The 15150-nt window shown below is 35.2% G+C and overlaps 2 protein-coding genes, 1 non-coding gene and 2 pseudogenes across 5 annotated transcripts; 3 read left to right on the forward strand and 2 right to left on the reverse strand.

The window, feature by feature from the left end:
* The first annotated feature begins 414 nt into the window (after positions 1–414).
* Positions 415–2598, forward strand: LOC104703067 (RING/U-box superfamily protein). Of its 2 annotated transcripts, XM_019227169.2 has the most exons (5): positions 476–829; positions 1110–1849; positions 1937–1990; positions 2022–2138; positions 2257–2529. In XM_019227169.2, the coding sequence occupies exons 1-5, from the start codon at positions 668–670 to the stop codon at positions 2453–2455; spliced, it is 1272 nt and encodes a 423-aa protein (XP_019082714.2). In that variant the 5' UTR covers positions 476–667; the 3' UTR covers positions 2456–2529. The 2 variants fall into 2 exon arrangements, with proteins under 2 accessions (XP_087313471.1, XP_019082714.2); XM_087457345.1 differs by having other exon boundaries at positions 415–829; positions 1937–2158; positions 2257–2598.
* Positions 2599–3917: 1319 nt separating this feature from the next.
* Positions 3918–5916, forward strand: LOC104705040 (E3 ubiquitin-protein ligase RSL1-like; annotated as a pseudogene).
* A 1905-nt stretch (positions 5917–7821) lies between these two features.
* LOC104705041 (F-box protein DOR-like) lies at positions 7822–9220 on the reverse strand. The gene has a single exon (XM_010421034.2). The coding sequence runs from the start codon at positions 9122–9124 to the stop codon at positions 7910–7912; it is 1215 nt and encodes a 404-aa protein (XP_010419336.2). The 5' UTR covers positions 9125–9220; the 3' UTR covers positions 7822–7909.
* Positions 9221–9728: 508 nt separating this feature from the next.
* On the reverse strand, positions 9729–12845 carry LOC104703068 (receptor like protein 21-like; annotated as a pseudogene). Its single transcript, XR_015560820.1, has 4 exons — positions 12472–12845; positions 12260–12328; positions 11991–12062; positions 9729–11898 (listed from the first exon to the last, which is right to left on the reverse strand). The product of XR_015560820.1 is annotated as a receptor like protein 21-like (transcript).
* A 920-nt stretch (positions 12846–13765) lies between these two features.
* Positions 13766–13838, forward strand: TRNAR-UCU (transfer RNA arginine (anticodon UCU)). The gene has a single exon. It is a non-coding gene; the product is annotated as a tRNA-Arg (tRNA).
* The last annotated feature ends 1312 nt before the right edge of the window (positions 13839–15150 follow it).

The raw sequence follows: 15150 nt of genomic DNA on the forward strand, positions 1-15150 counted from the left end.
CTATGAAGCGACACGAATTAACTTCCAAACCGGATGATCATCATAGAATTGACTTCCTAAAACTACATACCAGTTGACTAAACCGATTCCATATGCTGCCAAGTGCCAAATCATGGATACAAACCGATCACCCGGTTAGTTGCCAATAGTTATACTATCAAAGAAAACATTAGTGTTTGTTCAAGGCGGCGGGATTCGTCTAATCAACGTCAAAAGTATATTAAGGGGGGGGGGATTACTTATCTTTTAGGAAAATCAATCGATAACAAACCAAAAACGGTTACATATATTACGGTGCTTTAATAACCAAGCAATTAATTAGAAATTTATTTGGCAGCTTCTCAAGGACGCTTTCGTACTATACTAGTCTAGTACTTCCTCTATATATTAGTCTTCACATTTTCACGAGAAAATAACTTGAAAACCAAACAGACATGGAGAGACACGATCAACAAGACCCGAGTTCTAAAAAAGGCGTGTAGATTCTGAGATAACCGGAGATTTCCAAAACCCTAACGGCGAGGGTTCTTCTACGGTGGCTAAATTTTTGGACAATATCACGTACCGATTGTACATCAAGGGTTTGGTGAGTGATGATGAGACCGTGGTGGATGGTAACGAAAAGACCGTGAATGTGGCTGGAGTTGGAGTTGCGATTTGCGATGAGATGGATAATTTGCTGTATGAGATTAAAGAATCACTTAGCGACTCTCAGATTAGCCGCAGAGGAGTAGAGATCATGGGACTGATCCGTGGGTTAAGTGAATCCTACGATTTGGGGATCAGAAACGTTGTGGTTTATTGTGATGACCAGTGGATTTACCAATCGGTTAGTGTTTCTCTTCTTTGTTATTATTGCATTGGTTTAGTTAATATGAATCATTTAGGTTATAATAGTGTTGAATGGGTATATATAGGCTATATACTGGTTGTTGCTATTGCATGGTACAATACTATTTATTTATTTTGTTTGGTAGTGTTGTTACTTTGAAGTTTCACTCGAAACATGAGTTGACATATCTAGTTCTGTGAGTGATCAAATTGATACGATGATTATTTTGATTGTGTTATTATATGTATGAGATGTTTGATTTTGTTATCCGTTGTAGATAATTGGTAGAGCGAAGTCTAAGAAGAAGATTGACCATCTTGTGGAAGAGGCTCAAAGCAGTCTAGAAAAAATGGATTGTAGTGACGCTGTATTGGTTGCTCGAAACGATGTGAAGTTTGCCTTTAGACTTGCAAGAGAGGCCATAGTTGCTCAAAGCAGAAGCGTTGATGTAAGGGCAAAACAAGGAGAAGTTTGTGTCATTTGTCTTGAAGAAACCGATGACGGGCGCATGTTCTTTACAGACAAGTGCTCTCACCGTCATTGTTTTTCTTGTGTGAAACAGCATGTGGAAGTGAAGCTGCTTAGCGGAATTGTGCCTACATGCCTTGACTATGGATGCAAGTTTGAGCTCACCCTTGAAAGCTGTAGCAAGGTTTTGACATCAAAGCTGATTGACATGTGGAAACATAAGATGAAAGAGGACTATATTCCCGCTGCCGAGAAAATCTATTGCCCATATCCGAGCTGCTCAATGCTGATGTCCAGAACCGAGCTTTCTATTGAAGTTGAGCAATCAAATGTTAAGTCATGTGTCAAATGTTGTGGACTCTTCTGCGTTGATTGCAAAGTGCCATCGCATACTGGTTTGTCGTGTGCTGATTACAAGAAACTTCACCCTGACCCTTTAGTTGATGACTTGAAGCTAAAGTCTCTGGCAAACGACAATATGTGGCGTCAATGTGTCAAGTGTAGGCACTTGATTGAACTTTCTGATGGCTGCAACCACATGACTTGCAGGTATATATATCTATATATTACTCGGTTACGCTACTTCATTTGTATACTTCTATTTCATAATGTTTTCTTGGTGTGTGCATTGTGTAGATGTGGATATGAGTTTTGTTACCAATGTGGGATTGAATGGAAGAAGGACCAAAATACTTGCCCTTCTGGTTGCCGAGGTATTGGCCATGGTGATGATGATGATGACAATGATGATACTGACTCAGAACATTCTTGTGAAGAGGATATGTGTGAGTGCTATTACGATGAAGATGGTGTCCGTTGGCGTGACTGGGAAGATTTTGTGGACCACCAAACCGAATAGTGATGTTTTTGCTCTCTTATTTAGCTCACTTTCGATATTCCTTAAGTCCTCACTGCAGCATTGTTGTTATTTGACTAATGTTTTGGTTGTTTTGCAGCTACGACGCGCCGCAGCTGATGATTGATGTGGATGTGGTATGTGGGTATCCTTCTCCTGAGGAGATTTCCATTGAAGAGGGCAATGGTGATGGAAATGATGACAATTGGGACGACTACAACAACTACGGTGGTTTAACTGATTTTGGAGATGAAGGAGGCTTTGATGAGGACTTTTACAGAGATTATTATACTCTTTAATTTCTGTTTGGATCATCAACACAAAGATTAGACTTTGTTTGGAACACTTTTTATTATTTTCTTTGGCACTCTTCTTTCTTTATGATCTTTTGAGAAATTTTTAAGGACACTGTAGTGGTGTATTTTCTTTTAGTTCTTTGGGCTTTCTTTCCTTAATTTACAATAATGACGTATAATTTTATCAAACTCAATTTTCTAATATCGTACTTAACAAAAAAAGCGAAAGGCCAAAACTGAAGACTTTGGATTAGCCATGTCTCAACCGCAATGGCTGGGTTTTTTAAATCTGATAGTACATCACTAGCTAGGTTTTTTATTTTTATTTTACCAAAAATACCAATACAAATCTTTTTAATGCAAAAAAATACTACTACAAATCTTTTTATTCTAATAATAATTTTGAAAAGTTTAAAATTAGTTTAGTTTTAGTTTTGTGCTATTCTCCCTACTTCCCTTGAAGCGTGTTGTATCCTTATTCCTTAACATTATATCTTCTTTATAAATGAAAATATGTTGATTCCCATCTCTGTTTTGAAGTATATAGGCATAGACATGTGTGTAGGCTGATAGGCTAGGCTCGTACAACATATACATTACACAGTTATCATATTCATAAATTTTCTCTTTAACATAAAAACAAAAGCAAGATTAAAGAAAAGTGACATGCATGATTTAGTTATTTAAGTATGAAGTATTAACCATTAATACAATCAGATGCATACCACATTATTCGGTTATTACTTTTGTCATATTTTGTTAAATCGCTAGCTTAAAATCTTCAAACACAACTAGCCACACAGTTTCCTTATTTTGGTCAAAACACAAGCTTGAAAGTTAAAATCTTCAGAAGCCAAAGCAGCTTTACAGTTCATGTAGCCTTCAGGTTGATTCCTAGAAGCTATTCCTCTCTCTAGGATTCTCACTTTTGTATCAACAGTAGAATATACTTCTCTTCGCAAATGTCCCTTTTGTAGACAAAAGGCAAGTGACTTTGTGAAGAGACACGAATGATGTTAGTTTTTTTTTTCATGAGAAATAACTAAACCCGGTTCAGTATATACCAAATAATCAAAGCAAACCGACTATAAAACCAGCACTATCCGATCACCCCATTAGTTGCCAATAATTATATCAATTTATAATCAAGCTTTTTGAATCTGACGATATTCATATGTTTACCTTTTTTCTTTTTTATGCTAAAAGTTTACATTAAAAACATCATAAATGCATATGTATATATAATGGAAATTTAAAATTTACTGAAAAACCAATCGATACTAAACCAAAACGGTTACAAATACTCCGGTGCTTTTATTATAACAAGCAATTAATTAGAAGTTTAATTGGCAACTTCTCAAGCAAGCTTTAGTAGTAGTCCCTCTCTCTTCTAATTCTTCCTCTATGCATATAGATAAGTTTTTCATATATTCACGAAAAATCAACTTGAAAAAACTAAACAGACATGGAGAGACACGATCATCAAGACTTGAGTTCTTCTAAAAGACGGCGATTAGATTCCACGACAACCGGAGATTTCCCAAACCCTAAAGATGAGGGTTCTTTTGCGGCGGCAATTTTTTTGGACAATGTCACCTACAGATTGTACATCAAGGGTTTGGTGTGTGATGAGACGAAGGCTGCTGGATTTGGAGTTGCGATTTGCGATGAGATGGATAATTTGTTGTATGAGATTAAGGAATCACTTAGCGACTCTGATATTAGCCGCACAGCTGTAGAGGTCATGGCACTGATTCGTGGGTTAAGTGAATCCTTCGACTTGGGGATTAGTTATTGCTTTGTTTTAGTTAATTGTGTCGAATGTGCATAGGCTTAGGCTATATTGTTTTGCCTATAGCTATAGGTGGCATGTTACAATATGTATTATCTATATGGTAACATATCTAGTTCTGTGGGTGATCAAATTGTTTTGTTTGTGTTGTTTATATGTATGATATATATATATATAACGTAATTAAGCTTTTATACAAAAGTCTTGATTATTGTATAATCCCATAAGAGTAACGAAGATGATGATATAATTAATTAATGTTTTAATTAGTATAAGGAGAATGATGAATCTGATTTACGTTGCAGTTAATTGGTAGAGGGGAGCCTAATAAGATTGATCATCTTATGGAAGAAGCTCAAAGCATTCTAGAAAACATGTCATGTAGTGACCCTGAGTTGATTGCCCCGGACGATGTTAAATTTGCTTTTAGACTTGCAAGAGAGGCTATAGCTTATCAAAGCAGCAGTAGCAGAAGCGTTGATGTCAATGCAAAACACGGAGAAAATTGTGATATTTGTCATGAGGAAACCAATGAAGAACGCATGTTCTTAACCGACAAATGCCTTCACCGTCATTGTTTTTCTTGTGTGAAAAAGCATGTGGAAGTGAAGCTGCTTAGCGGAATTGTGCCCACATGTCTTGACTATGGATGCAAGTCTGAGCTCACCCTTGAAAGCTGTAGCAAGGTTTTAACATCAAAGATGATTGAGATGTGGACAAAAAAGATGAAAGAGGATTCGATTCCCGCTGCAGAGAGAATCTATTGCCCATATCCAAGCTGCTCAATGTTGATGTCCAAAACCGAGCTTTCCAGTGAAGCCGATCAATCCAATGTCAAGTCATGTGTCAAATGTTGTGGACTCTTCTGCGTTGATTGCAAAGTGCCATCGCATACTGGTTTGTCGTGTGCTGATTACAAGAAACTTCACCCTGACCCTTTAGTTGATGACTTGAAGCTAAAGTCTCTGGCAAACGACAATATGTGGCGTCAATGTGTCAAGTGTAGGCACTTGATTGAACTTTCTGATGGCTGCAACCACATGACTTGCAGGTATATATATATATATATATATATATATATATTACTCGGTTAAGCTACTACATTTGTATACTTCTATTTCATAATGTTTTCTTTATGCGTGCATTGTGTAGATGTGGATATGAGTTTTGTTACCAATGTGGGATTGAATGGAAGAAGGACCAAAATACTTGCCCTTCTGGTTGCCGAGGTATTGGCAATGATGATCATGATGATGATTATGATGATGATGAAGATGATGATGATGATCATGATGATGATGATTATGAAGAAGGTATGGGTAATTACTATTTCGATGAAGATGGTGTTTGTTGGCGTAACTATGAAGAGTTTATTGATAACGAAATCCTAAAGTAATGTTTCACTCTCTTATTTAACTCCCCTTTTGATTCCTTTAAACCCTCATTCTTGTTATTTCGCTAATGATTTGGTTCTTGCAGCAACCACGCGACTCTGATGGATGGATGATTATTGAATTTCCTTCTCCTAAGCAGTTTTTTTTTATTGATGAAGGCAATGGTGATAGAAATGATGACAATTTGGACGACTACAACAACTATGGATAATTTAACTGATTCTGGCGATGAAGGAGGCTTTAATGAGGACGTTTTCAGATGATACTATTCTCATTAATCTCTGTTTGGATCAACACATAAATTAGAGTTTGTTTTGGAACATATTGCATCTTTTCTTTTGGCATTACACTATACTTCTATTAGTAACATCATCTTTGGATATTTTTCATCAAACCCAATTTTCTAATATTGTACGTAACAAAAGACAGGTTGTAGAGATTTTCATCTAACTCAATTTTCAATGTTTTCATCAAAAAATGGATATCACAATTTTTATGATATTTGTGATATATTCGTTTTTTTCCACATTTTTTCCGATTAGTATCCACTGTGTAAATAACTATACTAATAGGGAAAATCAATGAAGTAAATTTGGAAAATACCCTTTTTTTTTGGTAATAAACAGGGAGATTAACTCTCCTTCAAAATAGACACCAGATGGAAATATACATATATAGATTTTGTTCGTAACTAACATTAATTTGGTTGTGTAGGTTCACAAAAAATTAACAAAACCAATAGAGAAGAAGCGGAAGATAACAATATACTCTGATCTTCTCTTCTCGCTAGCAAAAATTAATGGCTATTCAAGCACAACAAAAAATTGATGAAGATATGTAAGGTAACTAATGTTCAAGTTTTGTTGTTATTTCACAGAGATAAAGTTAAAAAGTTAGAGTCCTAAAGAGAGTGTTAGACAAAGATAAACTAAAGCATAAAAGGGTAACCGAAACTATGATTTATTCCAAGAGAGAACGACGTATGGTTTGCTCAAAAACCCAATCTATTTATTAATTATATGCATGCTATAGTTCATGATGGACCAAACTTAGATGTTGAATATTTTAAAATTTCTTATTAAAAAATCCAAAACCTTGAAATATGATATAATTCGATTTGTTTTATATAGTGGAGACAAGTTTGATTCATAATGTGGATAAAATACTATACAGCGTTAAACCAAAAAGTACATTTGTTTATTTTTTGCTTATACTTTGCTTATACTTTACTTATGTTTTGCTTAGTTTTTTATTTTATATTTTGTAAACAGATTTTTCTGTTCCAACTGTTGTAACCATTTGAACACATAATGTAAAAAATAACCAAACTATGATTTTACTTCAAAAAAATAACTAACTGATATCTTTTAATATATATAATTTATAAAAATGAACAAAGTAGATCACGAAACAATTCAAATAGACCATGAAGCAGTCTGTCTATAGTGACTACCAGTCATTGACTATTTCACAAGTTTGAATAACTTCAGGAAACTATGAGCGAAAAGATCTTACTACGATAGAAGTTGGCTAGCAGGTTTGGAATAATATACTTTGTGATTCCTTTCCTAATCAGTTAATTTAAATCATATACATGTGACTAATACAGTAAATAATTTGGATTATTCAACTATTTAAGTGTGCCAGGGGATACAAGGACAACAAGCCAAGATTGTTCGTTTATTGGATGGTAATTTCTTTGCACTTACACAATGTACAATGATTAAATTTTTCAACAATTTTTTCAAAAATCTTTTAACACTCCACATCGTGTTATTTTTATTCCACTTAATAATTCAATAATAGGAGTTTTAATATAAGCATTATATTATAGAATATCTAACGTTATTTTATAATATAACTAAAGAGTTTAAAAATGATTATAGTAATATAGAAATTTAATTAATTTCAACTATGTAATTTTACTGTAGCGTCCGTTTATCGTAACTCTTCGTAAAATATATATATTTTAAAATTTAACTATTTGATATTTTATTTTTTTACAGTTGTTATTTTTATTTTAATTTTGTTGATAAATTTCCACACAAGATTAAATATACTTTATTTTTAAAATTATAAATTTCCACACAAGGTCTGAGTCCTAGTTGTTATAACAACAAATCGTTTTATTATTATTACCCAACATATGTAAAAATGATAAAAAAAAAAAAAAAAAACTGTAATTCTAAAATGAAAACTTTATTTCCAAACTAGCTCTTGCAACCAGTGCAACAAAGTCTCAATCCAAAGCTAAGTAAAATCTTACACACCTCATATAAACTTCACATCTTCCACATAATCTACGAATAAATGAGGTATCGTACGAGTCTTAAACGATCCAAATCCTCGGATTTCAACTTTTCTAACAATGTTCATCTCAATATTGTAATATACAAGATAATAAGGGTCACATAATTCATACGGCGACAACAGAATCTCACATGTACCAGTCATTCCAAGAACACGCAGCTTGGTGTTTCCAACCATGTCCCTCCACGGAATAGGCAAAACGTATATACGCTTCGTCCATCCATGTTTCTTGGCATCCTCAAGAATCCACAAATCAAAACTTTTGGTAGTGCTTCCAGTAATTTTCCGGGAGTTGGAACACTGAATCACACCCAATCGACCCTTGTGGTTAACCAATCTCGAATCAAATTGAATCTGTCTCATCCCTTTAGGTTTGTTGATAAAGCTCAACTTCTCGAACCTAACATCGAAACAAACAATCACAACATCCTCTGGATAGCAATTAAGCTTACCAACAAAATACAAAACACCATTGATACAAATCCCACCATCAAACACAGGACGAAAAGGTTTCCAAGACTCGACCATTCTCCAATTAGTTTTACTACCTAACGTCAGAACATAATGCTCTCCATGAGTAGTATTCAACGGATGGTGCGGTGACCAAGTAGTGCAAAACACCTTGAACTGTTTCTCAACCGGCTCATATCCCAAAACGCTTCTAGACCACATCAGATTCGATTCCGGTTTAGGTAAAATAACAGATTCACCTGTGATTGGATTGCAAATCACAAGCATCCTTCGCTTATCTTCGATACAGAGCAATCCACGAGCAGGTGGAGTGATCTTAGAGAAACGATCGATTTGTAGATAAGTACGGTGAAGAGTGGCTTCGAGAGACGAGTCCTCGTGATCTTGAGGTGAAGTGAAGAAAGGTAACCGGGATTCAATCATGAAGGCGAACAGAATCAGAGGCTGGTTCGGTGACTTGGTCAGGAACAGCTCGTCGAAATCGGAGCTGCGGAGTGTGGCCGCCCACGATTTCGACACGCGGCGACAGTTGGGGATTGATTTTGCTGGCAGTCTCGAGATGATTTCCGTAAAGACATCGGGCGGGATCGAATCGGGGAGTGAAGAAGAAGAAGAAGAAGGTGTACATGTGTTGCATTTTGAAATGGTGAGACGATCATCATCATCATCTGAAGCGAGCTGCTTCTTCAGCTTCAGCTTTTTCATGGCGGATTTAGAAAAGAGAGATCTCCTAATCCCTAAAACATGATTCCGTTTTTTTTAGTGAGTGACCCATTGGGTTTAATTACTTACATTTTTAAGGCTTTACTAATCCTGTCACACAATTTGTTTGTTTTTGTTTTTTTTTTTTTCCAAAATCCTGTCACGCAATAGAGATGACAGAAAAAAAAAAGAAACGGTTTTGACTGATTTAATTTCGTTGAACACCATTTTAATTTAACTTTTTTTCTTTTCTTTTAGTTTCTCCAAAAAAAGTTACATATATTAGTGTGTACTGTGTGTACACTAACAAAATTTATACACACACGATCACCACAAGCTAATATGCCTATATCAGTTCCATGTAAAAATTATAATAACATACCACCAAACCCTGCATCTCGTCTTATTCAACGAATTGACAAGCCGATCAGAGATCAACTTCTTGCGATAGGTCTCATGAGGGATCGGCGTTACGACGACAGATTACTCATATGGCTAGTATTTAGAATTTGATTTTGTATACACTTTTTGAACACATAAAAAACTGTTGCACTAGTTGTACTAAAAATCTCTTTTGAATATAATTTAACATTACATTAAAAAAAAAATTATAATAACATAAAATTGATTTATTGATTAATTTTAGAACATTTTTAATTCTAGAAAACGTGGATACTCACATTTCCATTCAACTTAGAGATGTTTGAAGAACTAGATTGTGTCTTCTGACCATAAGTACTGGTAAACTCCAAAGCACATATACATTATACTTACATATACACACTAACGCACACACAATGGAAACAACTGAGCTGAAATTACTTTAAGGAAACATACTTTTGGCTGACGCGATGGAAGAGTCGACAATGCAGAGCCATGCCCGACGCCAAGGACAATCAAAGCACATAAGTACTAGAATGCATATCAACGCGGCCACATAAGTTGAAGCAGTACTAAAATAAAAGACCAGCATGTCAATAGCAGCTTCACCGTCTCCTTCTTCTCCTCCATTACCTGCTTCCTTTTTAGTCTCACAACTTCTATCAGTTGGTGGTCCACAAAGAAGAGGATTGTCTATGTAGCTTTTCTCGTTGAAGGTATTGAACTGCTTTCCTTGTGGAACGATTCCTGATAAATTGTTGTAAGACACGTCGAAGACAGCAAGAGAAGTAAGGCTGGTTAGCTGTTGAGGAATGCTTCCTTGCAGCTTGTTATGTAAAAGATCAAGGCTCTCAATATCCTTCAGATTGGAGAAGTTTGATGGTATTGAACTTGACAAGAAATTGTGAGATAAATTCATGACTCGAAGTTGTGAGAGATCTCCAAGCTCTACTGGGATAACACCACTTAATTCATTGCTTGATAGATCCATTCCATATAAATAATCAAGTATTCCATTCTTGGGATTAGATTCTCCACTATAAGAATCGCTGAACCAAGATTCTCCAGTATAGGAGTCATACCTTTGCTTCATTGCAAATTTGATTTCAGTTTCCTGGAAGGTAACATAGTAAATTGTGAAATCTTCTACCAGCAATGCGGATTTGTAATATTCTGACTCAAAGCTCTGAGTACGAGAAATTGGAGGTATGAGCTTTATACCCATGTCATGTTGATCCAGTCCAAATGATAAATTGTAGAGGCATGAAGGTATGAAACCATTGAGCTTGTTATCCGAAAGATCTAAAAGTTTGATTTCTCTCAAATCACACAGTTGCCTTGGTATTGTTCCAGTTAAGTTATTTCCCCTCAACAGAAGAATACTTATGCTCTCAGTATTGAGAAACTGCGGAATACTCCCAGAGAGTTTATTGTTCCGCAAATCAAGTATCTGGACACCTTCCAACAATGTGTCCGGAATTGGCCCTGTGAAGTTGTTGTCGTGTAGGAACAAATCCTCCACAGCAATATGAGAATAGCACCTGTGAAAAAATTATTGGACATGTCAAGAGTTGACAACTTAGGGAAGTTTGATCCTCTAGGAAGAAAAGGGCCGCTAAATTTGTTGTGAGAGAGCTTGAGAATGTTTAGTGAAAAGCATCCTATGAGAAAGCTTCTAGGTAACTCTCCTGAGAAGTTATTATAAGACAGGTCCAAGAATGAAATATTCTTCATTTCACCCATAGAAGATGGAAATTTCCCCTGGAACCCATTGTTCGAGCCATTCATATGTACCAGATTCGGAAGCGCACTACTGATATTATCAGGGAACAGTCCACTAATATCATTTGCTGAAAAATCCAAAACCTGCAAATTATGCATTATTGTAGGCATCTGAAAGATAGTGAAAAGGTTATTCTGCAACTGTAAGACTTCGAGCTTTGAATTATTTGCTAGCAGCCAGGTAGGAATGTCTCCGGTTAATCTGTTGCTAGATAAATCAACCAGACGCAGGTTCTTCTGGTACATAAGAAAGGAAGGGAATTTCTCCAAGCTGCAAACTCGTAGTACAAGAACAATCAATTGAAACTTTGGCTGCCAAGTATCCTCTGTCTTGACTTGTACCATTTCTGATGTTGATGAAAGTTTTAAAACCTTGAGTTTTGTGAGGTTTGCAAGTGGAACGAGCGCGAATGAGCCAGTGAAGTTGTAATCTAACAATGATAGATATTCGAGGGAATCAAGGCTACTGAAACTAGATGGTAGATTACCACTGAACTGGTTGGATGATAGATCAAGAACCTGTAGCTTTTTCAAACTACCTAAACAAAGAGGAAGCTCGCCTGCAAAATGATTTCTTCGTAGATCGATCTCCCGTAAATTCTTCATTTTACAAACTATTACGAAAAAAAGAAACCACAAGTTAATGAGAATTTGTGAGTCACACGTAAAACTGTTATGTTGTTCAAATTGATAACCAGACACACACCTGCATGTATAGGCCCGCTGAAGCTATTCCCAGCAAGACTCAAGAGTTTCAAGTTAGTCAAACTCTTTAGTTCTGAAATGAAGTAAAAAGCCCAAAAGATTTTCTTTAGAAAAGGGTCATTTCCAAATAAAAAATAAGCTTGCTTTCAGTTTTGCCAGGTGCAAAGCAAGATATTCTAATTAATATGTAAAGATGTAGTTTGCTAGCTATGATATAAACCAATTCAAAATTTTCTGTACAGAGTAAATTACAATCAACGTAGACACTACCTGGTATTGTGCCGATAAATCTATTTCCACTCAGGTTTAGCAGTTCCAAGTCTGTCAAGTTGTCTAGTCCTGAAAGGGAGTCAAGGTGAATATAAGAATGATAATGAAAAAACTGTAGTTGATTGAGGAAACAGAAAAATTACAAAAGTTAAAAGACGAAACCAAAACTACACCATCAACAAGTAGGCTGTACAAATGGATCAGTAACATACCGTTGACAGGAAAAGGGCCATCCATGTATTCATTAACGGAAAGCCCGACGATCCGGCCACTTGTAGGGTTGCATTCAATGCCCTCCCACCGACAGCAATCGTCGCTCTTTGTGTTATTACTCCAAGTAGACAAAAATTCATTGTCTGATTCATTAAGCCTTGAGACCATGAATTTCTTGAGGTCCATCAAAATTTCCCTTTCTTTTTCAATGCAGCTTTTGCATCCATGTAGGTGTCCCAACAGTAATATCACCCATATCAAGTATTTTCCCATTGCTAATAAGTTATTTTTATAAGAAGAAGTATATGAAATAGTCCCCCAAAGCATTTTCGGAATGTGAGTTCAACACAAATACCTCCACGTTTTGTAAGAACTCAAGATGTTACTGTATTTTGAAGAAAGAAAAAATCAAAGTTTCAACTAATCTTTTTAAAAGTCATGTGCGTAGGTGACTAATCTCTATCGTTTACTTTGAATTGTGTGCTAGGCAAGGCCTTCGTAGAAAACACGTACCCGTAGTCAAAAATAGGCTCTCCACAGGTGACCGCGACGTTATTAATATTTTTGACTTACCATCTGAATTATTCCAGTAAAAGCATTAGGCTAACTAAATGTGAAACCTCAGAGCTTGTTGAAATTATCAAAGCATACAAATATCATACTAATCAAAGATGAATAAAATGTACACACTAGCCAACTCTTTTTGCATAGTTCAAGAATTAACGAAGAAACGCTTTGTTAAACCGTATATAAGACCAACATATATAAAACGTTGAGACTTTCCTGGTCACAGTTTTTACAAATAGGCCACAACTAAATTTTAACTAAGCAAACCAAAGAACATGAACAAAAAATCATTGATGGCGTTAATCAACTTCTTAATGGCAAATCATTGAAACACTTTGGAATTGGATAACTCAAACTGCATTTCATAATACCTACCACATTCATCGTTAAATATATATAAAAAAAAAACATAAAAAGTACGGATAAACCAATCAACTTCAACGTAAAAGATCAAAAGATAATCGTTATGAAGAAATCATTAAGTCTTCCTCAAATCCTCATATTTCAAATCTTCTTTGTCATCGGTGGAGGAGATGGGATGTGGCTCCGACACGAGAAACCCTAAATGAAAAATATTTTGAGTTTGGGGCTTTAAGTTTAACACAGCCACACAGGGCAAGTTTATATACTTTCAATTCAATAAACCTGAGAGGGGTTAGGATTTATTAGTGTTCTACTAATGATCGAATTTATAATATTAAAGTTTGTCAGTTTAGTAACAAGCAAGCACCCATGGCCTAATGGATAAGGCGCTTGACTTCTAATCAAGCGATTGTGGGTTCAAATCCCACTGGGTGTGAGAAAATTTATAAATGCTTGCTTCTCTTTTTTTTTCCTTTTATCGCTGGCAAATTGGAAATAGAGAGAACATACAAACTATTTAACGAAAGGACTTCTCTCATCGAGATTGCTCTTTTTAACATAGATCTTCTGCTTCTTCAAGCTTAACCACTCATTGCAAGAGCTAGGGGGCTTATTGTTTGTTTTAGGAAGTCCTCGTGATTTGGGGATACCACAAAAACTGTTAGTTGCAGAAGCGATAACATCAGGTTGGAGGTTTCGTAGACAAAGATCAGAATCATTACAACTACTAGTGATAAGCAGTCCCACGCGTTGCAATTCCTAACAATAAACATGGCATCAAATCAGAACTCCCGTCCACATGTGGTTTGGTACTTGGGGATGTGGTTCAAACATGTTACTTCGATCTCGTAATACGTACCGTTGTTTAACATGAGAAATATATAAGCTAAGCTTACCTTGAACCCTAGTCTCTCTTGGAGATGAAGGTTAGTTCTTGTAAGTTGATTCTTTATTAATAGTAAGAGGTCTTTACAACTAAATTAAAGAAAAGATAAAAAAAAAACACCAACCCTTTATCTAATGTCAAAAGAAATTAAAATACATAATTGCTTAAATAATTAAGGGTCGAACAAGTATTTATAAATCATATAGCCCAATAACACATAATTTTGATAAAAAATTTAAAATCAATGATTAAATAATATATGAATTTCCTTGGATTTGGAAATTCATTAAAATCCATCCTCCCAAATAATTTCCAAATCTATTAAATTTCATGCTCTAATAACACCCTCCAAATAAAAGAAACACCAAAACTAATTAATTGAAACGTATTGTAATTTGTAAACGAGGTCGAAGTCTAAGCTTTGGCTCACACCAAAACTGATACCATGAGTTGAAGCTATGATACCACGTTGATATGAGTCAAAAGCTTGAGAGGTCGATCGATTTCGTAATCTTAGCTGTTGATTAAGATGAAAATAGGGAAATATCCAATCTTAGCTTCCTCTTAATCATCTCTCTCTTGGAGATTAAGATTTATTCTTCGAAATTTATTTTTTCTTAATCATTTAAAAAAATATTTATATAAACTTTAGTACAACGTAACTATATAAAACGATAAATCACCAACCTATTAATCTAATACGGTCAAACCATCATCCTTTAGAAGACACAAACAAACGTAATACCATTCTACCAAAGAAAACAAACGTAATACCATCAACCTTTAGAAAGACACAACCATCATTAAATGTTTTACGTAATACCATCTAAACATCATTAATACGTATTGTAATTTTATTTAT

The sequence above is a fragment of the Camelina sativa genome, chromosome 7, assembly GCF_030686135.1.
Source record: "Camelina sativa cultivar CO46 ecotype springtype chromosome 7, ASM3068613v1".
Classification (NCBI taxonomy): domain Eukaryota; kingdom Viridiplantae; phylum Streptophyta; class Magnoliopsida; order Brassicales; family Brassicaceae; genus Camelina; species Camelina sativa.